Source organism: Mustela nigripes, chromosome 2, assembly GCF_022355385.1.
Source record: "Mustela nigripes isolate SB6536 chromosome 2, MUSNIG.SB6536, whole genome shotgun sequence".
NCBI lineage: Eukaryota > Metazoa > Chordata > Mammalia > Carnivora > Mustelidae > Mustela > Mustela nigripes.
Genome location: NC_081558.1, coordinates 16,138,043 through 16,165,967, shown reverse-complemented (window position 1 = coordinate 16,165,967; position 27,925 = coordinate 16,138,043). Strand labels below are relative to the sequence as shown.

The 27,925-nt window shown below is 55.5% G+C and overlaps 2 protein-coding genes across 3 annotated transcripts in view; one reads left to right on the top strand and one right to left on the bottom strand.

Annotated features, from left to right (window-relative positions):
• Positions 1-27,925, top strand: part of FYCO1 (FYVE and coiled-coil domain autophagy adaptor 1) — a 71,036-nt gene that overhangs the window by 25,228 nt on the left and 17,883 nt on the right. For both annotated transcript variants that reach the window (XR_009402348.1, XM_059389556.1), the window contains exons 8-14: positions 687-3,056; positions 4,144-4,236; positions 4,891-5,009; positions 7,443-7,610; positions 10,125-10,274; positions 10,934-11,145; positions 13,577-13,715. Coding sequence is in view for 1 of the 2 variants with exons in the window: in XM_059389556.1 (XP_059245539.1) it covers positions 687-3,056; positions 4,144-4,236; positions 4,891-5,009; positions 7,443-7,610; positions 10,125-10,274; positions 10,934-11,145; positions 13,577-13,715 (3,251 nt within the window). In the remaining variant the exon portion in view is untranslated. The remainder of the gene's footprint in view (positions 1-686; positions 3,057-4,143; positions 4,237-4,890; positions 5,010-7,442; positions 7,611-10,124; positions 10,275-10,933; positions 11,146-13,576; positions 13,716-27,925) is intronic.
• On the bottom strand, positions 13,726-24,138 carry CXCR6 (C-X-C motif chemokine receptor 6). Its single transcript, XM_059389557.1, has 2 exons — positions 23,971-24,138; positions 13,726-20,710 (listed from the first exon to the last, which is right to left on the bottom strand). The coding sequence occupies exon 2, from the start codon at positions 20,687-20,689 to the stop codon at positions 19,667-19,669; it is 1,023 nt and encodes a 340-aa protein (XP_059245540.1). The 5' UTR covers positions 20,690-20,710; positions 23,971-24,138; the 3' UTR covers positions 13,726-19,666.

Genomic DNA, 27,925 nt, shown 5'->3' with positions numbered 1-27,925 from the left:
ATTTAGCTCTTGGGTTAGAAGCAGCAGAGTCAAATGCTGTCACGTAATCCTGGGCAGACCGCTTACCTTCTCGAAACTTCAGTGCTCTCATCCCAAAATGGAGGTCCTAGAAGTCATCCTAGCTCAAAAGGGGACAGTGCAGATCAAGTGAAAGAGCCCTTAAGGGCTTGATGCCGGCAAGTAAGGAAAGTTCATGGGAAAGGCAAATTTCGTTAATTGTGTTATAAATGTGAGAGTATCATTGGCGCATATAGTTTTAAAGGTCAGAACAGTGCAGTTAATTGACAAAAATACAACAACTAAAAGTAGTAGAAGCATTAAGAGTGGAGAATAAATTGAGCTGGAACCCTATTTTGTGGTTGAATCACAGCAGGAGCTGTAGGTACGGTGCAGTGGCGAGCAATAGTTTAAATGTAACGTAATGAATCTAAGTGCCACTGTCCGCTATGCTCCCGGCGCTCCAGGAGGCTGGATGGGACGTGTGGGTTCTGAGTACCCGGGGAGCCTGCATCTGTGGTCTTGTGTTCTGACCTCCTTTGGCAGGTGCCTCCAACAAGGCGCTTCTAGCCCTTCGAACAGCTCAATAGGCTCGCTATTTAATGACTTCTCGTTAAACTCTAAAGCTTCTCCCTGTGGCCGTGTAGCTTCTGTCCCAGACCCACTTGTGTATTGTTTCTCCTCCGCAGACTCAGGAGATGGCCTCCAGCCTTGACGTAAGCAGCCCCCTAAACAACGAGGCGCTCGAGGGCTTTGACGAGATGCGGCTGGAGCTGGACCAGCTGGAGGTGCGGGAGAAGGGGCTGCAGGAGCAGATGCAGCAGCTGGATCGAGAGAACCAGGAGCTGAGGGCGGCGGTCAGCCTGCAGGCCGAGAAGCTGCAGGCGGAGAGGGAAAGGGGCCGCGCCGCTGCCGAGGACAAGGCCCGCCTCACCCACGTGGTGGCCGAGCTCCAGAAGCAGCGGGAGGTCACGCAGGCCGCCCAGAGAGCCGTGGAGGAGTTCCAGAAATGCCTGCAGGCCCTGGAGCTGGGGGCAGCAGAGAAGGAGGGGGATTACCGCTCAGCCTTGCGGCAGCTGGAGTCCGTGCTGGAGCCCCTGGTGCAGGAGCTTGAGGCCGCGCGGGACCCGCTGGGCAGGAAGAACCAGTGTTCGGCTGATGTCCCGGACCGGCTGGGTGCGGCTGAGCAGAAGGCAAATACGGCACCGGACGCAGAGCTCCTCCCCGGGAACTCGGCCCTGGAGGTCCAGGAGCTGCGGAAGAAGCTTCAAGTCCTGGAAGGAGAGAGCTGCAAGGCGCAGGAGCTCCACAGGCAGCAGAGTGCCCAGCTCGAGCAGCTGGCCGGGGAGCTGGAGCGGAAGGAGGAGGCCCGGGCTGGCCTGGAGCGCCTGCTGAAGGAGATGGCCCCGGTCCAGGAGGAGCTGGCCGGGAAGGGGCAGGAGGCCACCCAGCTGCGGCGACAGCTACGGGAGTCCCTAGGCCACCTGAGTTCCCTTGAGCAGGAGCTGGCAGACGTGAGGCAGGAGGAGCGGCAGCGGCGAGAGGAGAAGGAGCTGCTGGAGCAGGAGGCCAGGTCTCTGGCGCGGCAGCTGCAGCTCCTGGAGACCCGGGTGGCCCAGCTGAGCCAGCTCGTGGGGGACCTGGAGGAGCAGAAGAAACAGTTCATCCGGGACAAAGACCACCTCAGCCAGAAGGTGGGGATGCTGGAGCAGCTCGCCGTGCAGCGAGGCCCAGATACGCCCACGGCAGGGGAGAAGCCCACCGCCCAGGGTCCCCCAGACTCCAGCCTGCGACAGGTCTTTGAGAAGCCAGAGAAGGAGCAGAGAAGCCCCCAGGAGGGCCAGACAGGTGACACCCAGATGCAAGGGAGCGGCCAGGAGGAAAAGCTCCAGCAGGCCAACAGGGAGCTGGAGAAGGAGCTGCAGAATGTGCTGGAGCGCAACCAGCTCCTTGAGGGCAAGCTGCAGGCGCTGCAGGCTGATTACCAGGCCCTGCAGCAGCGGGAGGCAGCCATCCGGGGCTCCCTGGCCTCTCTGGAGTCTGAGCAGGCCAGCATCCGGCACATGGGGGACCAGATGGAGGCAAGCCTCCTGGCCGTGAAGAAGGCCAAGGAGACCATGAGGGCGCAAGTGGCCGAGAAGGAGGCCGCCCTGCAGAACAAGGAGACCGAGTGCCAGCAGCTGCAGGAGGAGGTCGGGCGCTGCCGGCAGCTGGCAGAGGCCCGGGAGAGGGAGCTCAGGGCTCTCGAGAGCCAGTGCCACCAGCAGACCCAGCGGATCGAGGCCCTCCTGGCAGAGCAAGGCCAACGGGGGCTCGGCGCACCTGACGACAGTGCACACCAGGAGCCAGCCACCCCGCTGGCCCTGTGTCAGGCCCAGGTGGAGACCCAGCAGGGGGAGGCCGGGCGCCTGCCAGCTGGGGTGCTGGACCTTCAGGCCAAGCTCCAGGCAGCCCTGGGTGACCTCGAGAAGGTACAGGGCCAGCTGAGCGTGGCCGAGGCTGCTCTGAGTGAGCACAGGGTCCTGGTGCAGCAGCTGAAGGAGCAGAACGAAGCCCTCAAGAAGGCCTCTGGTCGGGAGCCGCTGCGGCGCTCGGAGCAGGAGAGGACTGAGGGGGAGGAGGAGGAGGAGCGGTCCAGGACGGAATCCGGCTCCCAGGAAGCCCGGCTGGAACAGGCAGAGCCGCCAGAGCAGCTGCCCAGGGCCAGCCCAGCCAACGACGAGCCCAGCGTCCATAGCTGCATGCAGCTCACCGAGAAAAAGCCGGCCGAGGAGGCCCTGGCCCGCGCCTTGCAGGAGCTCCGTGATGCCAAAGAGGCGGCCTCGAGGCAGCGAGAGGGCCTGGAAGAGCAGGTGGCAGGCCTGCAGCGAGAGAGGGAAGGCTTGCAGGAAAGGCTGAAGGTGGCCGAGGAGGCAGCCCGCGCCCTGCCCAGCCTGCAGGCCCAGCTGGCCCAGGCCGAGCAGCGGGCCCAGAGCCTCCAGGAGACCTCACACGAGGAGCTCAATGCCCTCAAGTTCCAGCTGAGCACGGAGATCATGGACCACCAGAGCCGACTGAAGGTAGTCCTCCCTCGCCTGGACTCCCCCGGGCTGCAGTGGTCTCCTGCGGTGCGGCCTGACCGGTCCACGAGGGGATAGGCTGTGCCTTCAGCCACGTGGCGCTTGAGGACCCCAGAATGTACTGGGCGGCTGGGCAGACGCGGCGGTCCTGCTCTGTAGGTCCCAGCGCCCTTCCCTTCCCAGGGACCCTTCAGGGGCCCCTGTCTGGAGCAGGGCCCTAGCCCAGAAGCCTAAACTCAGTGCGACTGCAGACTGGTTTGGCCCATACAGAGTGGCTGTTTTACATCAGTGGCCAGCTCTTAACGAGCTGGGTGTTTACACAGTAGTGTGGGGGCTCTCTCTGAGCTCTCAGGAGATCTTAAAGGCTCTGCCCTTGTTCCCACCCTGCAGAAGTCACCAGGAGCTGGGTGGCGGGGGCCCCTGCAAAGGAGGCATGTGTTTTCCTTACGCTCGTTTATGTATGTGCTCAGCCCTGTGGGCCTATAAGTCTGTCCTAGACCCTCTCCCAGCCTCTAGAACCTACAGCAGGCCCCATCTGTGAGTCTCGTCTGTGGGTTCTCTCTCCCTTCAGGTGCCATCCCGGTGGGAGGTGCTGTTGTGGACACTGGCTCAGTGCGTTTCCTCAAAGCCCTTGGGGTAGACAGGCTTACAGGAGCAGTGCTAACCATGGGCCTTTACTATTGCACGAAGGGAAAGGGGTAAGGTTGGCTGAGAGTGAGGACATAAGCAGGACGGCCGTGGGGCCTTGGTTTCCAGAACTTACCACTGGGCCGTTAGCACTGCAGTCTGCGCTCGCTCCCAGACACACAACCATGGCATTTCTACAGATGGGCCTCCAGTACTGTGTCCCATCCCGCGCGGCTCTGTGTGGCTCGTAGGGCCCTCTTTCCTTGGCGGAAATTGAATCCTAAGTGTGAGGACCAAGTTAAGTCTCTTCAGAAACCTGAAAGGATGTTGTCCCCAGTCAAGCCCAGAGCTTATTGAGTTTGGTGGAAAACAGAGAGCTTGTTTTTACCCATCTGGGGGAATGGAGCTGAGGGGGTGTTCGTGCAAGGACCCACTTCCACAAGCCCTCTCTCGTCTCCAGACTGCCAGTGAAGAGTGCCGGAGCCTCAGGGACCAGCTTGAGGAGCGAGGCCGGCAGCTACAGGCCGCCGAGGAGGCCGTGGAGAGGCTGAAGGTAGGCCCCCGGGGGTGTGCTGGTCGGCGGCCTGGCCACCTGGGCAGGGAAGACTGTCGCGCCCACCTCTGCCTGGTCGTTCCCACCCCTAGGGTGTGGGCCTGTCGGGAAGAGGGGTCTGGTTTGGTTTCTGCTGGACCCTTGAGGGCCGCATGCAAGACTCCCAGTTCCCAAGCCAGAGCACCCATCCGTTCCCTGGTGTGGACGTCTTGAGTGCACCTCTCTGGGCCCTCCTGCCTCCCGGACACCCGGCTGGGGCCGCCAGATGTGTTTCTCAGCCAGCCAGGCGGAAAGGATATAAAGTGTCCTTCTTAGCTGCCTCCGCTGGTATCCCTGAGCCAGTGGTCCTGAACCGTGGGGGCGCAGTGGGGGGTGCTGCCTGTCTCCAGGGAACCCCGCTCTCCGCCACCCCACCTCCGCCCCCACCCTGAGATTCTGATTCTTGCTCCCTCAACCTCCCCTGCCCGCTTGACAGGATGACAAATAGGAGCAGGTCACTCAAAGGTTCTCGGGCTCCTGAACTTAAAACCACCTCCAGTTAGAAGTGACCTGGCCAGGGGGGGCGGAGGAACCCCCACCCCCACCCCCAGTCCCTTTCTGGCCGCGGCGTGGGCTCTTGTCGGCTGAGCATCCTCTCCCCCCGTCCTGTGCCAGGCCGCCCAGGTGGATCTGGGAGAGCAGCTGAGCGGCGCCAGCCAGCGTCTTTCCGAGAGCCAGGCTGCCGTGCAGAAGAAGGACGAGGAGGGGGCCGCCTTGCGCAAGAGCTTGGACAGGTTAGTGCTGTGGTTCCACCCACGCGGCCCCGGTGGTGGAGGCTTCAGGGAAGGGGGCGTTTGGCACAGTCATTTAGAAACTCAGCTGCTCATAGCGAGTTAAGGAAGTCCTCTTGCAAGAAAAGCCAGACTCGGGAGGCGCCTTGCCAGATACACGCCACACAGCCTGCCCCACACGCCCCTGCAGGCAGCTGCCAAGCCTTTCTGAATGCCCTTTTCCTGCCTCTGGCGGGGCACGTTCCTGCTTCGGAAGAGCTGACATGAAATACAAGTTGGACTAGAATAGTGGTAATGATAACAGCAGATACTGAAGTAGTGCCCCAAACGGGCCAGGCACTGTTTTAAACACTGGCATCGATTTGTCCTTTTTTACCTCCTAACTGTCCTTCGGGGAAATTATTACTTGTCCCCATCATATAGATGGGGAGCGTGAGGCTCCCAGGAGTTAAGTCACTTTCTAAGCGCCTGACAGCTCACAGGTGACGCGGGGGGAAGAGTGCTACCCAGGCCGCTTGTCTCCAGAGTCTGTTTCCTCAACAATGACCCTTAAAAAGCACAGACAGATACTTCTTTGTCTGATCTCGAGTGAGGGTGCCCATGTGTGTGCACGCGTGTGTGCGTGTGTGCCTGTGTGTTTTCCCGCTACGAGCTGTGACTCTTCCTGGTTTCCTTTGTGAAATGAGAGGCCCCAGGGCTGGCGGTTGGGGTCGGGGGAGGCCTTCGAGGTCTGTGCCAAGGGTGAGCGAGGGTGCCCGGCACCAGGCCAGCCGGTCTGCCTGCAGACTCTGCCACCATGTTTGTGTTGTCACCCTTCACCGCCTCTGCCCTCCCCGTGGAGTATGGCCCTGCTTGTGCAGCCCCAAGACCTCCCTGAGACCCTTCATCTTCGGGCTAGGGGGCCACATGGAGTTATAAACATGAGCCCAGCATTCGGTGAGGAGGCCCAGGCAGTCAGGCCAGGGGTCCCGGGACCTGGTGTGTGCCCCCAGCAAAGACTATCACACCAGATTGTCCCAAGCCTTTACCTTGTGCGTGCAAGCCTCACGGCCTCCAACCAGCTGGCTTCCAGGGTGGGTGCAGGCTCAGCAGGAGATTAGGGTGTCTGCTAACCCAGATGCACATTTCTCCTCGTCTGATTTCTTCCACAGTTCAAACGCTATAGGGCTCTGGCCGCCCAGGTCATAATCACGTGACAATATAAGTAGCAAGAGCCTCCTAAAAGTTGGTGGCATTTTTTTTTTAATGCTACAGCTGGGCATTTTTTTTTTTTAATGCTACAGCTGGGCGCCTGGGTGGCTCAGTGGGTTAAGCCTCTGCCTTCGGCTCATGTCATGATCACAGGGTCCTGGGATCGAGCCCTACATCAGGGTCTCTGCTCATCGGGGACCTTGCTCCCCCCACCCCCTCTGCCTGCCTTTCTGCCTACTTATGATCTCTCTCTCTGTCAAATAAATAAATAAAATCTTTTTAAAAAATGCTACAACTGTGCTTATTCCTAAGATCTCCCAGCTGTTGTCCTAGCTGCTCGATGTTGCATAACCTGCCGGCCCTGGATTGGGTGTGCGTGCGTGCGTGCGTGCGTGCGTGTCTTTGTGTACACCCATGAGATCACTTTGGCAGAGAGTGGTTCGTAAACAACCTTCAGGCAGCTTTCTGCTGGGTGGGAAGGCGGGATTAGACACAGATATCTGGCTTAGTCTCCGCAGAGCCCTGTGTCTAATGGAGCTTTTACAAATGCCCTGCTGGATCTTGGGGTTCGTAGAGCATTCCTGGAGCACCACTGCCCTCAGGGACAGGGGAGCCGGCAAGGGCAGGAGGACCGTGCTGCGTTCGGGCAGCCCCTTGGCTGTAGACTGAGCCGAGGGAACAGAGCCCCTCAGGCCTCTGGACTGTCGGGTCAGGACCTGGCAGTGCCCATCGAGTGTCCGCTGGGTAGCCTAGCACCACGCCCTGTGCCCAGAGCCCCAAAGGCACGTGGGAGACGGGTCATCGTCCATGTGGTCACCTCCAGGGAGATGCACCTGTGTTCTTTCTAGCCCAGCTCCATTTCCTCTTGCAAACCACCCCCATCATGGGCCTGTCCACTGCAGCCTTCACCTTCCCCCATAACCTCAGCCCCTGCCCCAAAACCAAGGTGCAGAGTTCAACTCACCTGGGGTGCTCCTAGCGGCCTGAGGTCACCTGCTCTCCCAGAATGCCTGCTGTGTTGGGGGGGGCGTGGCATGTGAAGAGGGTGGGGCTGCGAGAGGAGTTTTGAAGGCTGGGCCTGGGGATGCACAATCTGGTAGTGGGTCGTGCCGAGGGGCGCCCCACTGTGAGAGGGAAAAGGCTTGGAGGGCAGCAGGGCCCCTGGTCAGGGGTCCGAGTTAGCCCAGAGGCACGGGGGAAGCTGGACACAGTGGCTTATCGGTAAGCTTCCCACTTCTCCACCAGGACCCAGAAGGAACTTGAAAAAGCCACGACAAAAATCCAAGAGTATTACAACAGACTCTGCCAGGAGGTGACAGACCGGGAGAAGAATGACCAGAAGATGCTCGCGGACCTCGATGACCTGAATAGAACCAAGCAGTACCTGGAGGAACGGCTGATCGAGCTGCTCAGGTGAGAGTCAGCGCCAGCAGCTGGCTCGGGGCCTCCCCGGAGCTGGGATTTCTCTTGAAAGACATGCAGCTGCGCTTGAAAGGCCTCTCGAGGGAAATGGGCCCCGTGTCTGCCTGTGTTGCGTCATTGAGGCCCTCCTCCAACACAGATGGGGCACGCCCTGGCCCTTGGCTGCCTTGAAGGGTGGATTTCACTGCTCCCATCAGTGCTCATCTGAGTTAATGCTGTTGTACTTGCTGGGGCATTATTTTCAAAATCTCTGTGTTCTTAGCCACAGGCATGACAGTAAGTGATGTCTCATATCTTTTGGAAGCTCTCTTGTCCCTTGTCCCTCTTTCCTGAGCTCCTTTCCCCTTCTCCTCCCTCCCGCTTTCCCTGGTACCAGGCCTCGCACGCTCCAGTGCCCACGGGTAGCAGGCAGTGCAGGTAGCAGCGTGTGAGCGGGGCCAGGAGGGCACTCAGGAACTGGAGGACATGCGTGCTGTGCTCCTGACCCTTATCACCACACGGGTGAAGAGCCCAACTTCCCAGATGGCCTTACTTCTCGTGAGAGTATAATTTTTTCTAATGAGGCTCTAGATCAGATCCATACGCTGCAGGGGAAGTATGTTAGGTTTCTCTTACTTAGCCTGTGATTTGGCCACCATCTCACCAACTTGTTTTTTGTTTTTTTGGGCTTTTTTCGTTGCAATTTACTTTCGAGGAAGCTAGGTCATGCATCTGGCCGAGTCTCCCACAGCTTGGATTTTGCTGATTGCATCCCTGTGGTGCCATTTAACATGTTCTTCCAACCTCAGGATGTCTGTAAATTGTTAATTTGTAAATTGTTAGTTAAAACCACAGCAGTTGTTCCCCCACCCCAGCCTCTGGTTAGAATCCCCAGGGGAGCTATTAAAATGATACCCATGACCAGACCCTACCCAGACCAAGCCAGCTGGAACTTCTCGGAGTGAGACCGGGGCATCAGTGAGCCAGTGTCGAGAGTCGAGATCCGCTGCTCTACTAAAGGCTGACTTGGACCCAAGTTCAGCATTTTCTCAAGAATGCTTCATAGAATTGGTTTACAGTTTGGGCCTTGCTTTCAAGAGCCACGTAAGATCTGATGAGCCCATTCTCTGCAATGTTGGCAGCCATGGGTAAGCGATGCCTAAAGCCACTCATTGATTTGGGATTGCCAAATGGTGGTGTTTGCAAGTGTGAGGCCTCTGCCCACGTGTCATCAGTTTTCAGACTTGGAACTCAGGGCATCTATGACCTCTGAACTCAGATCTCTTCCTGAGGTGTGGGATGGCAGGACCCTGGTCCTGACAGCGTCCCACATTCCAGGGTGTGGGTGCCCGGCCTCCAGGAGACAGGGTGGAGGGGCTGAGAATCAGCCAGGAGGATGATGCTGGACCAGGGTGTGAGTTGTCCTGCTTGCTGACAACTTCCAGCATCCTTGAAGAGCCAGTCAGTTCCTGGCTTCTGGCCTGGCTTTTGAAGATTGATTTATTTGAGAGAGAGAGAGCAAAAGCATGGGGAGGAAGGGCAGAGGGGGAGGGAGAAGAAGGAAGAAAGAATCCCAAGCAGACTCCGTGCTGAGCGCAGAGACCAGCACAGGTTCGATCTCACAACCCATGAGATCAGGACCTGAGCTGAAACCGGGAGTCTGATGCTCAACTAGTCGAGCCACCTGGGCAGCCCCGTCCCAGCTTTTAGTATTTAAGGGGAGAGCTCTGTGGATTGGGAGTCTCCGGCTGGTGATGGCATCAGTTTCTCACAGGACTTCAGTTTACCCTGTGTTGGTCTTCGAGACTGAGGTGCTCCTGGGCCTACAGTAACCTTAGGATGGTGGCCGGGGCTCCGTCTTGGAAAGAACAAAGCCTTCCCAAGTCGGAAGCCATAAGCCTCAAAAATGACCATGAGCAGCAACACAGAAGCCTCCACACCTGGGCGCTGGTGCATCGGCCACGTTCTGACGCTGCCAGACCTTTCTGAAAAGCCCCCCCCCTTGCTTCAGTCTTGCCTCCTAGAGTAGGTACCATCTCTCTGAGGAGCAGGGGCAGTTAACATCCCATCAGACTCTCAGGTGGGGCAATTTTTGGTCTCCTCCACCGATCACTTGTTACTTAAAACCTAAACCCATAAAGCTTCCGGAACACATTTAAGATTTGCATGGGCAGTGCATCTGTGGTCCTTGGGCTCACAGCACTCAGGCCATCATGTGACTGTGACAACGTGTTACAGCTGCTGCTCCAAGTGACCGAGAAACACTGTCCCTTGGACGCCTGAGCAGCATGTGACCCTGGTGGGCCTACGTACATCATGGGCATCCTCTGCCCTCACTTGCGCGCCATCAGCTGAGTCTAGGAGTGATGCAGGGGCCAGACGAGGCCTAGAGTGGGGGTGTTTCCAAGGAAAGTCAATTTTCCTGCCATGTCTTGGGAACTTTGGAATCAGGCTTTGGAAATGAATCAGAGATCATCCCATTGTTCTCACGGATTCTTCTTTTTTTCTAATGCGGCTCTGTCTCAGGGACAAGGATGCTCTGTGGCAGAAGTCAGATGCCCTGGAATTCCAACAGAAGCTCAGTGCTGAGGAGAGGTGGCTCGGGGACACAGAGGCAAGCCACTGTCACGACTGCAAGCGAGAGTTCAGCTGGATGGTGCGGCGGCACCACTGCAGGTCAGTGGGTGGGACTCAGCCCCGAAGCAGGTGCCACCGGCAGGCGTGGGCCCTGCTGCTGGCTTTCTGGGAAACACACTTTGCCATTCGGTCCTGAGGGAACCAAACGATGGGGCGCATTAGGCAGGGTCCTGGCAGGACATGCTGGGATCCCTGAAGGGGAAGAAGATTTGATAAAGGGGTGTGGGCAGAGTCAAGGGGACCCACAGGGCCGTGGAGCCACCCGGAGACCAGCAACCCTTGGCTGGGGGACTGCGGACAGTGGAGACCTTCCTAGGGCCCAAAGAACGGTAGACAGAAATAAATCTCATTTGGGGCCAAGCGAGATGGAATATCATCTGCACCGCCCAGGTGGGTCTGGGGTCCCTTGGAGCCTCAGCCCTCGAGGTGTGGAACAGTACGCCTGCATTCCAGTGGCAGAGAAGGTGGGCTCAGCCACGTACTTTATCCCCCTGCCTCCCAGGACCTTGGGAAAGAAAACATCTCCCAGGGCCTTATCAAGATGGCTTTATTGGAATCTTATCAGATTGGCGGGAAGGCCACACTCCTCGGTGAGGGCAGAGCCAGGTCTGACGAGAGCCATATGGCATCTAGAGCCCAGTGCACATTGTGGGACCCACAGTGCGTCACCCTCACAGCCTGTGCTCCTTTCGCCCCAGGATCTGCGGCCGCGTCTTCTGTTACTACTGCTGCAACAACTACGTCCTGACGAAGCACAGTGGCAAGAAGGAGCGCTGCTGCCGAGCCTGCTTCCGGAAGTTCAGCGATGGCCTTGGCTCCCCCGACAGCACCAGCTCCGGCACCAGCCAGGGGGAGCCCAGCCCTGCACTGTCGCCAGCCCAGGCTGGGCCCCAGGCCGCCAGAGGCCAAGGTCAGGCTCCCACTGCTGCCCTCTGTGTTCTTAGGTGCCACCCACCCCGCCCCCCACCACCACTCCAGTGTGCCTAGTTAGCTGTAATGAGCTGAATTCATGGTTTTCCAAACGGGCATTAAAGAGGAGCTAAAAATGTATTATACCAGTTTGAGACTTTCTTTTTTATGTAATTAGGCTTGAAAGAGAATTGTAAAGGGAATTCATTTCCTCCTGGTATGAGTCAGTGTTATTTAATTTGAGGTCTGTGTACCTCTTAACTCACATGCTGCCAGTGGAATGTACCCCACACCTTGGGAAATTCTGTCTCCCGAGTCTCACCCCAATACCCAGCCCTCCTGCCAGAGTAACCAGAGGCCAAAGTTGTGTGTGGAAGTGACCACATCCTTCACCTTCTCCCTGTGGCTCACACGATCCCTCAGGGACTAAGGAAGATGTATTCTCCTCATCCTTTCCTCTGCTCAGTAAGAGCAAGTGGGATCTGGTTCTGTTATTCCTACTCCCAGCACAGGCCTGCAGAGCAGGCCAGGCTGTCCTCAGCATGGACCAGACTGTGGATGTAGAATACCAGGGAGGCAGAGCCAAGACGGTAGGGTCTTGTCTTTGCTCAAACATCCCCACTTCCTGCAGGTGGTCCCTATGGACTTTTCCTGACCTCTGCCTGAATGCAGGTCAGCCAGCATTCAGAAATCCTGTTAGTTACTCTTTTGTTTAACTGGATCATCCAGGAAGTTGGCAGATGCCATTATTTATATTTGGTACAAAGAACAGGGATGGTGGAATGTACTGGGCGTAGTATTTCTGTATCTTCTTCAAACCCATTTTAAATTCTTTTTTTTTAATTATTTAAGTTTTGAGGGTCCTTTATATGTTCTGGATGGAAGTTATTTATCACATATGTGTTTTACAAGTACCTTTTTCCTAAGTAAAAACCTCTTTTTTACTTTCTTTCAAAGAGCAGAAATGGTCTTTAAAATGCAGACGGTTTTAATTTTGATGAAGTCCATTCCATTTTTTTCTCTTACGGATCAACTTTTTTCTTTTCTTTTGGTGTCATATGTACCTTTGCTTAACTCAAAGACACAAAGATTTTCTGTTTTCTTCTAGAAATTTCATAGTTTTAGATCTATAATCCACTTTGAGTTAAATTTCTATATATGCTACAAGCTATGCATAGAGATTCATATTTTCCAACACCATTGGTTGAAAAATGGTGTTCTTTCCTCAGAGAATTGCCTTTTCACCTTTGTCAAAATCAACTGGGTTTGTATCCAGACTTGCTGTCCTATTCCATTTATCCATGTGCGTTTTCTCTCACTGATACCAGACTGTTGAGATCACCATGCTTTTCTAATGAGTTTTAAATCAAGTAGAGCAGGTCTTCTAATTTTGTTCTTTATCAAAGTGTTGGCTATTCTTGTTTTTTTTTGCTTATCCATATCAATTTTAGAATTGTCAATTTCAGTAATAAATCCTGGTGAAATTTTGATTGCGATCACGCTGAGTCTCTAGAACAAGTTGGGAAGAATTGACATGTTAACAAAATTGAGTCTTCCAATCCATGAACATGGTATAGTTCTCCATTTACGTCTTCTTTGATTTCTCTCCTGATTCTCATTGTGCCTTCCTTCCTTGTCCTTCCTTCCTTCCACCAGCCTCAGAAGGCAGGTTCAGAAGCGTGGCTGGGTGAATGAAAAGAAACATTTCCTGTCTCCTTGTTTTTTTGCCTTTCTTTGTCTTTCCTTTTTTCTGTCTTCCTTCTCTGCCTTTCTTTTACCTCACGCCTGCCATCACATTTTCCGTGACACAGGCAGGAAAGTACTTGTAAGTGGGTGACCGGCACAAGAGTGTCCAGAGGGCCTCCTTCCTCCTGAGGGGCCTGCAAAGTCAGATACCAGAATCGCAGTGCTTGCTGCCATCTTGAGCAGAGAGGGGTTCTTGCCCATCCCCCCTTGGATGGAGGTAAAAATGCAGGTCGGATAGAATCTTGCGTTCAAACAGGCATGATGGATAAGTCACATCTGTGTCTTAGGGAGTGAGACTCAGGAGCACAGAAGTGTGTTTACTCTTTTTTTAGATTCCTGCCCGATAAGGATTTGACAGGTTGTTGTTTTTTTTCTTCTAAATAAGAGGCCTCAGAGAATATGTAAGAGCTTGAAATCTCTTTAAGGCCCAACTGAGGAGCTTAAGAGAAGCCTTGTAGTTCATCTGGCAGTTTCACCTGTAGTCCGCACTACTTTCTGGAATGTCCTTGCCGCCATTTCTCTCCCGCCCAGACAGAATAGCCATAGGTTGAGTGGGCCCTGAGGGTGTGTCCCGGTGGCCCGTCCCATGCAGCCACAGCCCCTCACCTCCCAGGGCGCCCTCCCCATCCTGTGCTTCATGGTATGTGTCTCTTCTCTCCCCATCTGCCTCCGTGACCCGGGCGTAGACGCCGACTGCAGGCCGCCAGACGATGCCGTGTTTGACATCATCACAGACGAGGAGCTGTGCCAGATCCAGGAGTCCGGCTCCTCCTTGCCCGAAACACCCACCGAAACTGACTCCATTGACCCGAACTTGCCTGAACAGTGAGTACACCTCACCTTTATTTCCTACGTGCTCCCCGAGTGCCTTCTGACTAAAGGACCAGGAAAGTGAGAGTTTGGAAGCAGCATCAGCTATCTGTGTTTAAGGGAAAGTGCCTCCGAACAGTGCTCAGAACCGTTTTGGAGACTGGAAGGCCAAGGTCAGGGTATCAGCAGGGTGGGCTTCTCCTGGCACTTCTCTCCTCGGCTGGCAGATGGCCACCCGCTCACTTCCTCTTCACGTCGTCACCGGTTGTGTGCGCACCCTGGCGTCTGTCCGTGTCCTGAGCGTCTGTTAGTACTTACCTTCCGCCGACCGTCTCATCTCTCTTCCAACAAGGCTTCGAGGGATGGAATAACCACACAAAGTGCCACCCCATTGAAACGTTGAGATTTTGTGCCCGGGGACCTGTAGGGACAGGCCAAGTCCCCTCCCCGCATGGCAGCCTGGCTCAGTGTCTCTCAGCCCCTGGTGTTCAGGCTTAAATGCAGTTTCTACAGCAAAGCACTGGCTCTTCAAAAGCCAAGAAAGAATTTACCCGCTTTGCCTCCGTTGGGGAGTTTGGTGATGCTCTTGCCAACACCCACATTGAGATCTCTGTCCCTCTCTTCCTGCCCAGAGTTCAGGAGGGCCAGGATTAATCAGGATTTCTGCTGTGTGGGAAGAGAGACATTTAATCCTCATGAAGCTCTCAGGGCAAGGGGGTTTAGGCTGAAGGGTATCCCTTCACTCTCCCCTGTTCTCTGACAAGAGGCGACTGAATCCGTGTGTTGTGGCCTCACGGAGAGCGCCAACACGATCACCCAGCCCTTCAGCCCCGCGCACTGTTGCTTCCGGAACTTTGGACCTCGCCTTTTCCCTCCCGGAAGCCCTGCCTCCCCTTCTGAAGGCCCCCACCCTCCACCCACCACATAGCCTGCAACGTTCTCCTGGGGGCCTGCTCTGTGCCAGCGGCCCCGAGTCAGTCTGCCGCCATCACCTGGTCACTGTACTCCCTGCTGGGTGGCTGGCGGGGAAGGGAGCAGGGCCAGAGCCTCAGTGACCCCCCTGCAGCTCCCTGTCTCCTTCATCCCTCACCTTCCCCTTTCCCAGGAAGAACAAACCCAGAAGGCTCTCTGACCGCTGACACATAACTGTGTTTTGGTGCTGGGAAATCAGGAAGTGTTCCAGGGAAAGGAAACTGCCAGCATGCCGGCCTGCGGCCTCCAGGGTGGATCTGGGGCTGGCGGACAAGAGCCCGCAGGGCCTGCACTCCATCTGTCAGGGACCAGTCAGTTAAGGGCCTGCACCCTCACACACCGTCTTTGTGCGTTAGAGAAGACCCCAGGGTCTCTGGCAGGTTTCTCGTACGTTCCTTTTCTTCGTGAGTTGAAGACCAATCAGAAACACCGGGACTCCTGAGAAAGCACGAGTGGTCTAGAGCCCCGGGTTTGCGTAAGCCTCCCTGACAGGACACTTCGGGAAAGAAATGAGCAAGTCCAAAGCAAGAAGTGAGCCAGAAGGGATTAAGTGCCCTGCGTGTCCAGATTCCCGAAGGAAAGCAGGCTGCTTGGCAGCAGTGTTGTTGAAAATGACTGTCAGGCCCCTTCCCTGAGCCCGCCGCGTCTAGATGTGGTCCCGCTCAGTCGCTGTCCAACCTTCTAGGCCAGGGATGTAATGCCCCAGAAGCCTCCGGAGGCCAGATATGCTGCTCTCAGTCACGTGGCTATAAGTGTCAGGGCTGGGCTTTGAGCCCAGAGCTCCTCCCTCCGTTTAGGGGCTGCAGGTTCGTTGTGAAGAGTTCAGTTCTCTTCCCGGGGTCCCACTTCCCCATTTGCACGTCGGAAGCCTGCCCACCCCCCCTTGCCCGTGTCCACTCCTCCCCATGTGGACACATTCTTAGGCTAATGAAGTTCTCTGCCTCGGCCCTCCCAGCAAAGGGAGGGGACAGAGGGAGGTCCCCACACTCCCGAGTAGCCGCCCACCTGCGAGGATGGTGGCAAGAAAGAGAAGCACTGCCCTGCCCCTGGGGAGAACAGCTGGCTTTCTTCCGAGCCCTCCAGGCACGCCTGTTCGCACCTGCTCCCGCGCTCAGCCATGCCCACCCTGAGCCTTCTCATGGACCATGTGGTCCGTCTGTGCATGAGACTCAGGTGGCAGGACAGACAGAAAGAAAGCTCTTCTCGGCCAGTAGCAGGGCTGGGCCTTGGGTCTCTGGGCTTCTGCTCAGCCTTCATCCTGGCCTGGCCTCTCCTGGTTACCAGACAAACAGACCATGTGACATCAAGCGCGGAGTCTAGGGCCTTGTGCCTGGGATACCTTCCACAGAGACACACTGGGTCTGTCATGCTCTGCGTGCATCGTGGTGTCGGGCTGAGCTGTGTGCCCTGTCCCCAAGGAAGACCGCTTGGATGCCCATTGATACTGAGCCAAACTTATAGAGACTGTCCCTGCGCCTCCAAGCCCCTTTGCCAGTAGTTGCCCTATGAGCAGCGATTCTCGGTCCCCGTGCTTTGCGGGGGCTCTGGTAGGTTTGTCTCCTGTCAGGAGATGTGATGCCTGCATCTCAGAAGCAACACAAGAACAGGACATGGTGAGGATGGTTACAGTTAGAAAGCTGTAGGAAACCTCTGCTGGCCCGCAGAGGGGCTGCTCCCTGGAGTCCTAGCCCTCGCTCTGCTGGGGGAGCTCCAGCAGGTGGGCCTCTCTCTGAACTAGTGTCCTCACCAGAAAAATGGGTATGGTAGCACCAGGCCTCACCCAGAACAGCACTGGGAGTTACCCCAGACTGCAGAGGACCGGGTTCCCAGAATGGGCGCTGCCTTGAGGGGCCGTTGATGGAGAAGGTCAGAGTGAGCACCGCCTCCACTCCTGGACCCCGTGCTCCCTGCCCTTCCTCCACCCTGCCGCCCACAGGGGCAGCTTCAGCCCTTTTGTGCCTCCGTCCGGAATGCCTACCGAAGTCACCTGGGCTTCTGGCTCCCAGGCAGCCCCTGGAATCGGGGTCCCCATATGCTCCCTTGTCTCAGAGTATGTGGCTGTCCAGGGCCTCTAACCCCCCCCCCCAACCCCCACTGCCCCACAAAATGCTGGGAACATGGTGGGGGAGGAGCTTCCCTTAGGCCATCCTCAAGGCAGCCCGGCCCCCTTCTGCAGTCCCCCACCTGTACCCCATCGTGTGCTGGTATGTGTGTGAGCACAGTCAAGAGGAGGAGCCCAGCAGGGCTGAGGCTGGGAACTTGTCCTTCATGGGGCTATTAGGTGAACAGAGCAGTCAAGACATAAAAAGTGTTCTATCTGTAAGCTGTGTGGGCTGTGCCTGCCTCTGTAGGCAGCGGTGCTGGGTACCTAGCGGAGGGCTTGGGAAAATCTCTACTCTCAGGGGTAGCAGATAAGGGCCCAGAGATACAGGCATGATGAGTGACCGAGGATTCAGAGAAGGTAAAGGAAGATTCCATGGCCGTGCTGTCCTGGGTTTTCCTAAGCTGCAGAAGGAGGGGCACAGCCTTTCTGCAGGGAGCCTGGAGAGGGCATGTAACACAGGCCCGGGATGGGGCATGGCCTGATGGGCACCTGGTTTTGTTTAGCTCAGCCTGGCAGGCCCCTGGTTAGGAAGAAGCCAGCAGGCCCCGCAGCTGCCCCTCAGTTACTTTGGACCGGCAGCCCCCAGCTTGACTGTGCAGGCCTCATGAGCACTCCTAGAGGGAAGGAGGGAGGGGGGGAGGGGTGGTGTGGATGGTGAACGGGCCTTGGGGAGGCAGAGTGCCATGCCCAAGGATGCACAGTCACCGAGCCAGCGGCCGGGTGACCCCAGAGCCCTGGCGTCCCCGTCACACCACACTGCTTCCCTTGAGGGCTGCAGGGCCCCTGGCTTCCTGCCTCTTCACGTCCTCCTTTCCAGGGAGGGCCTCTGTCTCGTTCTGGGGAAGCCAGGGGCTGGGGGCCCCACTCTCCACTGGGCTAAACCGAGGATGAACTCACCAGGTCTCCCACTTGGAGACCATTTATGTTTTGTCCCCGGTTGGTTTTTTTGTGTGGTTTTTTTGTTGTTTGTTGTTTTGTTTTAGTTTTTGTGGTTTTTTTGTGAAGCCAGTTTCAAGACGATAAAGGTCAGCCTTGTCACCATCGAAAGGGCAGACTTTGTTGAACGAGAAGGCTCTCGGTCCACACGGCCCATGGACACTGGAGGCAGCTGCTCCCGCGGGAGCATTTAGGCGTGAGCTGGAGACAGTAGGGAGGGTCGCGTGGGCCTGGCTAGGCCCGGCCCCTTGCACTGCTGGACCAGGCTATGGGGCACGTCCCCCACGGCGCCGGACGCACGAAGCACACACTCCCGCACCTTGCCAGCTCATGGAGGATGACCTGCGGCCTCGGTGTGTCGCTGGTTCATGGAGGATGACCTGCGGACTCGGTGTGTCGCTGGCTCTCGGGCCGCCATTGCCATTCTTGCAGCCCCTCCCCCCGCCGAGCACACACTGTGCTGAGCACGCTTCGTGCTCTTAAACCCAAGTCCCCCGCACGCCAGCCCCCAGAGGCGGGCACCAGGACAGCCCACATTTCACCAAAACAGAAGAAGTTAAAGGGACTGCCGACCGGTCTAGCCAACGGGTGAGAGCCGGAGCTGGGATTCCACTCTGGTCAGTCGAGACCCCAGAGCCACACCGCTGAGCCAGGCCCGTGCCCCCTCCCCGGCCCTGTGCACCCGCTTTCACCATTGGCGATTGGTTCTCTCCATTTTGGTGAGTGATTTTGGGAAGCATGAGCCAAAAAAAGCAACTTTGCCTACTGAACAGATTGCTAGGATCTAATATACTTAATCAAGTATGTGACATTCCAAATGGCCTTATCCTTATCCTTAACCATATCACGGAGGTTACACGAACGCACTTCACAATTTGGTCAGGAGGTTACAAGCCAGAGAGGAAGAGGGAACACTGGTATATTCCATTTCCTTGATAGAACAGTTAAAGTGTACAGTTTTAACTCATTTCCTATGCTTCGAGCCTCCGGAATAATCACTTTCCTGTATGTTCCACGCATACCACATTAAAGTAGAATGTGCCTGAGGATAAGCATCGTTTAGACTCTTTTAAAAAGGTTTTATTTCTTTGTCATGAAAATCATATACTCTTTGACACAGGCATGTTTGTGTTCTATATACACCAATAACGTGATTTATATATGCGAGAGTGTATCAGGCATTGAACTATTTGAGTTTTTTTAAATGAGCAAACCCATCAAAGAATCCATTTCAGAAATGCCGCTTAGACTCAAGATCGTCTTAAACTCCGCTTTGCACATTTTCCTAACCTTCTCTGGACCCCTGGATTCCTCAGCTGACTCATTTGTTAAGGGCCCATTCATGTTCCCTGAGGTCCTTCCCTCTGGGATTAATCAAAGAGAACATAGGCATCTCTATCAAGTCCAAGCCTAAGGGGAGGCAGAGCCCATCTCATTTGTGTCCGGTGCCTACTGACTTAGGTCCCAGCCGTGTGGCCCCGCACTTGTTTTCATGGCCTCCCTAATATCCCTGCTTCTTAGTGGCCAGAGGAGTGCTCCAGACTGGGGAGCCCGAGCCATCACCTGCCCTCAGCAGCTGTGTGGCAATGGTCCCCGCTTCAGCCTTCAGCCCCAGTCGCCATGAAGGAGAACCTGAGGTCTTAAGGCTCGCACATCATTCCCTTGGAGCCAGCGTTCTTGGGCATAGCGGAGGGAAAGCCCTTCCGGTTTTTAGAGCTTCCCCCCAACACACACTGAGCTTCAGGCCTGAGGGTCTAAAGGAAAGCGGAATGTGTCCATGCCCGAGAAGCAGCGTCCCACACCAGCTGCAGGGTTCGGTGACTTCTCCATGAGAATGCACGAGCCATAAACTCCATGAGAATGCACGAGAACACGAGCCATAAACAAAGCCTTCCCCCATTGCACCCAGAGCGCACAGCCGTGCTCCCGAGAGCTCCCCGGGCCTGGGCAAGGCCTACAGCTGGAACATGCTGGTGGCCTCCACGTTGTGAGAGGCAGAACAGGTCTTGGAAGCCTCCTCGGAAGACTTCCATGGACCTGAGACCCCCAGGTAAGGGAGGCAGCCAATGTCCCTCATGAGTTTCCAGAAGTTCCTCCGAAACTTCAGGCCAACAAAGGCATAGAGCACGGGGTTAAGGCAGGCCCGCAGGTAGGCGACAGCCTCTGTGATGATGATGGCGTAATGGAAGCTGGTCATGGTGGAGTACTCCCAGTTCGTGCTGCGGATGAGCCTCACGAGGTTGAAGGGCGTCTGGGTCAGTAGGAACACGGCCACCACCAGGAAGATGATCTTCAGGGACTTGTGCTTCCGGAAGCCTCGGGCGTGAAGCAGGGTCTTGATGATGACCGAGTAGCACACCATCATGGCGAGCAGGGGCAAGAAGAACCCCAGCGTCATCTGGGCGACGAGAACTACAGTGGAAATCTCTTCATTTTGATAGCCACAGACAAGCTTGTCGAAGTCATGGACGTTGCCGTAGATGATCTGCGGCAGGGAAACCAGCAGGGAGACCACCCAGACGAGCAAGCACATGGCCTTGCCCCAGGCCATCCTCCTTGCCTGCTGGTTGTAGGCCTTGGTGGCCCGAACCACCGCAACGAAGCGGTCCATGGTGATGCAGGTGAGAATGAGCATGGACGTGTAGAAGTTCAAGGTGTAGATGCCTAGCAGGGTCTTACACATGACCTTGCCAAAGACCCACTCGTGGATGCTGGCGTAGGCCCAGAAGGGCAGAGTGCAGACGAACACCAGGTCAGCCAAGGGCAGGTTTATCAGGAACACGTCAGTCAGGCTCTTCAGCTTCTGGTAGGAGACGTACACGATCAGCACCAGCAAGTTCCCCAGCAGGCCGCAGATGAATACCACCAGGTACACAGAGGGCAGAAAGAACTTGCCGAACTCCAGGAAGCCCTCGTGCCCCTGGCTGCTGTCATTGGAAGTGTTGAAGAACACAGGGTCGACGTAGTCATCCTCCATGGCGCGCGTTCCCGTGAACGCCTGGGAGGCAAACACAGCAGTTACAGGCGGGGCCCGGCACAACCCTCCTGCTCTCCTGCAGTCCTGTTGCCCCACTTTTTGGGAGCAGATAGTCCTTTCCAGAACCCACCTATGTTCTGCTCAGCGACAGCACAGTCCTGTGTACCAGAGACAGCTAGTGCTGAGGGGGTGGTTGCTCCAATGGCATGAGGGACCCTTAATTAGCCCTTTAATCATAAGGCTCGCACCCACCTGGGAGAAAACATATAACCACCCCATGCACAGCCCAGAAAATCTGGTGCCAGCTGGTCTCAAAAGCAAAGGTCCCCATGTGGTAGGATTGGAATGGTGACCTTCTGGAAGTACAGAACTGCTTTGTGGTGGGCAGGCTTGCCTTCACCTGCCCGTGCTATGCCTCGCTTTCTGTTAAATTAGAATCCTGAACTGCTCTCTGTGGAAGCTAAGGTGCTTATCCCCCCACTCCAGGGCGGGGGGGGGGTCTCCATTGAGGTGACCTCCAGAGACCAGAAGGGGTTTGGAGGATGACCAGAACTTCTCTGCCTGGGTAGACAGTCCATCCTGTCTCTTCTCGCCCTCCACTGCCTGGATTTAGGTGTGCAAGAAACCAGGCATGGTGGCGGAGCCAGCCACAGCCGACCACAGCCAGCCCAGCCTGCCCCTTACCGCCTGGCACACCCTGTTCCACCACCAGAGCCTGGCTTCTGGAAGACTTCCTCATCTTCGGGAATCTTTTGAAAGGAACCCTTTCCCAGAAGGGAACATTACTTTAGCTGGTGTGACTGGCAGCTTAGGCCCAAGGGGTCTCCTTTAACCAATGGAAGATCTGGTTGAAATGGGATGCCAGATGGGCTCCTGCAGGGGGGGCTGGGTCCAACCTCACAGCAAGGTTTGTAGCAACAACCCGAGAGCCACCCTTCCTGCCCAGGGCTCCCAGCCTTTCAAGGCCATCCCTTCCCCACGACTGTGCTGAGGACCACAGACAGGACGTGAGGGTGAGGTGCTGTGGCGTGGGAGCAGGGGCAGCTGTGGCGGGGCTTCGGGCCACTGGTCTGTAGAGACTCAGCCCACAGTGCGGCTCACCACTGGTCACCCAGGGCCATATCCTGCTAGAACCTTAAGAAATCTCCAGAAAAACAGGCATTTGGTCTAGCAAAGTCAGAATGTCAACTGGCCAGACGAGGGCCTGTCCAAGGAGAGATCACGTTCTCCTTTCTAATCTACTCGAAGACTTTTTGTCCTGCCTGGAGATGCTGTCAGCCTTGGCACTGCCCCCTCGGTCCTCACGGGGACAGAGCGCCCTTCTCTCCAAGGAAGGACCTCGCTTCTGGGATGCGACTGCTCAGTGAAAGGTCCCTGCTCTTAGACCGCAGGATGTGCGATGTGGGAGCGCGACAGGCCATCTGGAGTCCTCAGGCCCCACCAGCTCTGTGGGCTGCTGGGTTAAGTAGGTCAGATAAGGGCATGTTTGTGTTACTGCTTCATCGCTTGGACAACAAAACGAGCGGCTTTGCTCGCCTTCTGAGTAATATCAAGTATCCATTCCTGCCTGACTTACCCTTGCCTGTTTATAAGAAAATCCTATTACAGCTGCTGCTGGCACATTAACACTGATGTTAACTGGCTTCCCCAAAGGGCCCATCAGGTCCATAACTTGTACTAAGTTATGTTATGCTGGACAGATTGAGGCCGCACAGTTCTGTGCAGATAGACTAAAAATTAGTTTCCCTGTGGGGCGCCTGGATCTGTTAAACATCTGACTCTTGGTTTGGGCTCAGGTTGTGATCTCAGGGTTGTGAGATGGAGCCACACGTCCGGCTCCCCACTCAGCATGGAATCTGCTTGGGATCCTCTCTCCCTCTGCGCTTCCTCCTTGCTCGTGCATACTTTCTCACGGTCTCTAAATTAAATGGGTAAATCTTCTTTTAAAAAAATCAGTTTCCTTCTAGACATGTTAAAATCACTCATTTCTTTATCTTTAATAGCCAAAGTCCTATGTTGATCTATGCAGGGTTCTTTAATTTAAAAAAGAAGTAATATATTCAACTTTGGAAGCAGTGCAAATGTCTAATAATAATAAATAAATTAGCAAATTGCAATTCAGACATAAAATAGAACACGACTCAGATGTTTAGGAAGTGCTTTAGATGGTTCTGGAGAAAGCACTACATGGACACGACTCCGAGCAGCGGAGGCACAAAGTCAACGTGCACCGTTAGCCTTGGCTGTTACTGCCACAATGCACAGATGACCAAATGGGTATAAAAGTGGTCATGGTGCTTAACTTTGATCGCAAACCCTTTGAGAGACTCCTGAAACTGCACACATTTTCCTCAGAAGTAACATGCCTACCTGCCTTTCATTCCGAGGGATGCCTTTCATCCCTTTGAGTCCCTCTTCCACGTATTCTGTGGACCCTTGTTTAAGAATCCACGATGGCTGGGCGCCTGGGCGTCTCGGTCAGTAAAGCATCAGACCTTTGGCTTCAGCTCAAGTCATGATCTCCGGGTCCTGAGATCAAGCCCCACGTCGGGCTCTCTGCTGGGTTTTGGGAGCTTGACATTCCCTCTCTCCTCTTCTCTCTTTGCCCCTCCCCCCCCAAAATTTAAAAAAAAAAGAATCCACGATGTTTTGTGATTTTGATGATGTATATATTTATATTTATATATTTTAAAGTAGGGTCCATGCCCAAACGTGGGACTTGAATCACGACCCTGAGATCAAGAGTTGAGCTCTACCGGCTGAGCCAGCCAGTAAAAATGAAAAAAAAAAAAAAAAAAATGCCCAGAGTTTATCAGCAGTTTGCCTCTAGCTGTGAATTCGTGAGGATTTATTTCCCTTCTCCCTTTATGTTTGTCTATCTTTCTGAAGTTTTTGCAGTGGTCTATTGACTCACATTGGGAAAAGAACTGAGACAATCATCTGAGAGCCTGTATTCTAAATTATAATGCAAAAGAAATGAAAACCAAGAATCAGAGATTATTCAGTGAACAGATGTGGTGAGTGGCTAGACGCTCCTGTCCCCCTAGGAGGGCAGTACCAATGCCATCAGCTTATGAGCTTTCTGTGCCCAGAGCCATGCTAAATCACTTCACAGTTCTCGGGTCGTGGAGCGGAGGTAGAATTCAAACCAAGAGCAGCCTAGCCCTAAAGCCTGGGCATTTTTCCCCCACACTACACCGCAGGCAGGGATCAGAGGACCCCAGCAGCCTGAGGTTACTACCTGCCTTTTAACTCTATAAACAAAAAGATAAATGACTCACCGGCGAAGAGACTCTGTCAGTTTGTCCTAGAAGTGAGCTCGTTCGAAGCAGCAAGGTCTGCCTCTGTCTCTCTGTGATGTGGTCCGTGTTTCCGTTGACTGCCTTCTGAGAGCCCTTGGTTGGTGATCGTAAGAGACCCAGCCCTACCCACCCCTGCCTTGTTCATCAGAATCCACATGACCAGCCTGCATCTGTGTAATTTGGGGGTCAGAGATAGGAAGCGGTGGCTTTCACATCCTGCGCTCCCTGCTGCCTGACTATGGACGTAATCACCTGTCAGGACCTCAGAAGGTTTTTATTTGTAAATGAAGGGGGGCAAGAAGTAGGTCTGGCTCAGGCAGCCCACTGAAGACTCATGGCATTTGTACCGTGACATCGTTTTCTTCACTAATCATGTCTCTTTGGAGCCATTGGGACCTGTCAAGCTCACAAAACCCATGTTGTGCCCCAGGTTTGGGGTATGCCTGCTGCTCCCGCGTGACAGCCCCGGAACCTCACAGCAGCCCTGCAGAGTAGGTACTGTCCCCATTTTACAGGTGGAAACACTGAGGGCCCTAGCCGAAATGGACAGCCCCGCATGCACACAGCTAAAAAACTGGCACTTCCAGGAAACAAACTGAAGTCTCTCTCGTCTCCCGAGCACCAGAGTGCTGCTAGGGGACAGGTCAGCCAGGTGGACACCTAAACCCACATGACCCGGAGTCCTCTGGCTCCCTGAGGCTGTCCTCACTCTTGGAACACCCCAGGTACTGACCACCAGGTGACAACACAGTTCTAGTTGTTGGTCTCCCTGCCCCAGGAATGCTGATGCTTCTGGGGAAGAACGCCCCGGAAGGCGGGAGCTAGAGGGACGCTGAGGCAGGAGCCATGAGACTCTGTAGAGTGTGCACCTCTGGACAGCTGGTAGGTGGACGCAGGGGCCGATGGACAATGAACAAGTGAACGGGCCGAACCAAATGCTGCAGGGCAGTGGGCCAAAGCACCCATCCTCTGAAAGAGACCTTCTAAGGCAAGACACCCCTTCAGAGTGAGCCACCCTTTCCTTTTGGAACCTCTTGTACTTCGAGAGATGAGCTTTTCTAGGGACAAGCCAAGGTTCGTGTGTCTGAGAAAGCATGGCTGTATTTGGCATCACCATTCTCCAGCGGAAAGTTCTCCACTGGAAGGCTTGCAGCCAGACCGCAGGAGGAGGAGGGAGCCACTCACCCTCTGGGGGCCAGAAGCTTATTTCAACCACTTCACCTAGTGCCAGTGTTATCTTCTTATCCGCCAGTTCGTAGCGCTTGGTGTTTCAAGGGCATTACTTTTCTTTGAAACAAAACTCTGAACTTGTCAAGGGCAACAGCCCAGCCACATATCTTGGATTTCCCCTGGAATACTTAAACGTTTTCTAACTAGAACTGGGGGAAGGCTAGATGGGAAGCAGCAGCCACGCCCGTTGTGGGTTTATCTTGAAGTCAGAGTGCGCTGACCTGCCCACTTTTCCAGAACCCCTGATGTTCCTGATGCAGAGCCCCAGGCGGGACGTCAGTCCCAGGACCCAGGATGGAGGCAGTTCCTGCTGCTGGCAGAAGCCTTGGTGCAAAGCGCTGGCGGCTGATGGGGGCCGTGGAGGATGAGTTTGGACCAAAAGCCTCAGAAAAAGAGCCCAACCAGAAGGCAGCTCTGACCAGAGCTGGGGAGGCGCGCCCCGTGCTGCCTGGCTCTTGGTTCTGAGGCTGGGCATGTGGGCTTGGGTATTGTGGTCAGACCATGGTTTCTAAGTACTCAGAAATCAAAATACCAGAAGTGCTCTTCATCACTCCGGTTTTGAAAGGCAAAAAGGAAGCCAATGACTGAAAGAAAAACTACCAGGAACTTACTTTTAAGAGTCGAATGGGAAAACGCCCCCAGAGCCCACAGAGAGTGGGCACCGTCCCACTCAGTGGCCCTTGAGTCCCTGCATTGTGGCTGGTGCCACTGAGAAGCCAAATGGTTGGCTTTTCAGAAAATTGTGATGGGTCTGAGTTCAGGTGGCCCCGTGAGGCTGGTGGCTGTTGTACGGGGCAGGGTGTTGTAAACATAGAGCCATCTGCTGACTGCGCTGGCCCCTGGATCCTGGGTAGTCGGGCGAAGCAGCCCTTCTCACTGTGCTGCTTGGCGAGGCCGAGGAGCAGCTGGAGTCCTCCGAGGAAGGCGGTCACTAAGACGCGCGGGCCGGGGTTGCTTCCTAGGCATCCTTTCTTCCTCTGCCGACCCAACAGCCTAGGATCTGCCCCTCCCCACCCCCGGCAGTCTGCAGGGCTGACGTGGTACCGTAACTACATGAAGAAGTAGCTGAGGCATTTCAGTTTGCAAGAGGGAGCTGTTGTAGATTCCAGCCATGGAGACAGGGGACCCCGCCCCGTCCCCCGTGACCCCTCATCCAGGCAGGCACAGACCCCTGCGCTGCATTGCCAGGGACTGGCTCACCATCCGCCTTGTCCGCGGACACCGCTTTATCCCCACGTGGTTCTCAAATGGAGCCTTGTTTATGTCCTCTGTGTGGGGACTTGTGGGACAGAAAGCCAGCTCACTGTCAAGGATGTAATCTGGACGTTGACTGATCCTAGACAGTGTGAGGGGCAGGATCTGTGGGGGTGCCGGGATGACCAGCCCCAGATGTGTGCTCCCCAAGACTAGGTCAGCTCTCCTGACCCCGGGCTCAGGGACGGGAGCTCAGCAGGAAAGGGTGACATGCCATCAGCGGTCACCATCGGCAGCTGGATGCTCACATGGCCAGAGCAAGGGGAGGAAGGAAGGGCGCTGTGGGCGCACAGAATGGGTCTCAACGTCTCAGGAAAGCCCCCCAGTGGCAACCGAAGGAAATGGTGCTGGCAGGAGAGAGGGTGCCCCCTAGTGGCTGTGCTTTTGTTCCCCGTCCTTCCCAAGCTAGTTTTCCGTCTGCTTTTACCTGACTACCCAGGGGCGTGCATGGGGACATGAAAGCAAAGCAGGAGCCCCATGATGCAACACTGCCCCTGACAACACACAGTATACTGTTGCTTAGGCATTTTCTATTCAACTTCTTCTAGTGTGGGTCATGGCTTCCTAAATTGGTTTGTGACCCACTCAGTGGGTCGTGACCCAAGATTCGAAAAGCCATCGAGAAGAAACCCCTGTGCCTCTAATCCTTACCCTCGGCACACATCACCCACCCACGCCCGCCTCGCTGGGGGCCTCAGCCAGGGCCGGGAGAGGCTGGGGACCTACCCTGGGAAGCACCTACTTACAGGTAATGAGGGCTTGTCTGTCATCATGGCCAGAGAGGGGGAGCTGGAGGAGGAGAAGGGGTGACGGGTTCCGACATCTTTTCTCTCTGTGCCGGAGAAGGCAAGAGAACCAACCACAGCTTCAGAGTCTGTTCCGTCGAATGTTACTTACCTTCCTCTCATACGGTGTTCGCACTTTGCACAAGGATGAAGGCAAGTGACCTGAGGCAGGCCTAAGTGGCCTTGGGCACATCTTGGCTCCTCAGGCTCCCATATCCATGGCCGTCAGTGGGTGGGGGGCGGGTAGGTTGATCCCTTGATCAGCGTCTCACACTGATGTTCTGTGATTGTGTTTCTCCTGGGAGAAGGAGGGGGGATCTGGAAGCCCGTGGTCTCAAGAGCCGTGGGAGGAGGTGAGCAGGGAGGAGGTCAAGGACCAGGCTGGGGAGGAAGAGGAACCACGGCCGGGCTTGCCCTCAGTGGCAGCGGGCAAGTCAGGCATGTTCTTGGTGCGCGCTCCTTGGGAGGCCTGGAGAAGGCCAAGGGAAGAATCCTTTGGAACCTACTGCTTTTTTCAGGCCAAGCATTGAACTTGAAGCAGAGCCCGGAGTCCATCTGATTCCATCTCCTCCACGTAGAGAAGGGAGAAGCTCAGAGGAGGGATGGGCACCTAGAGTCACCATTAGTCATAAACCCAAGACTGGAACCGCCTGGGAGAGAGGACG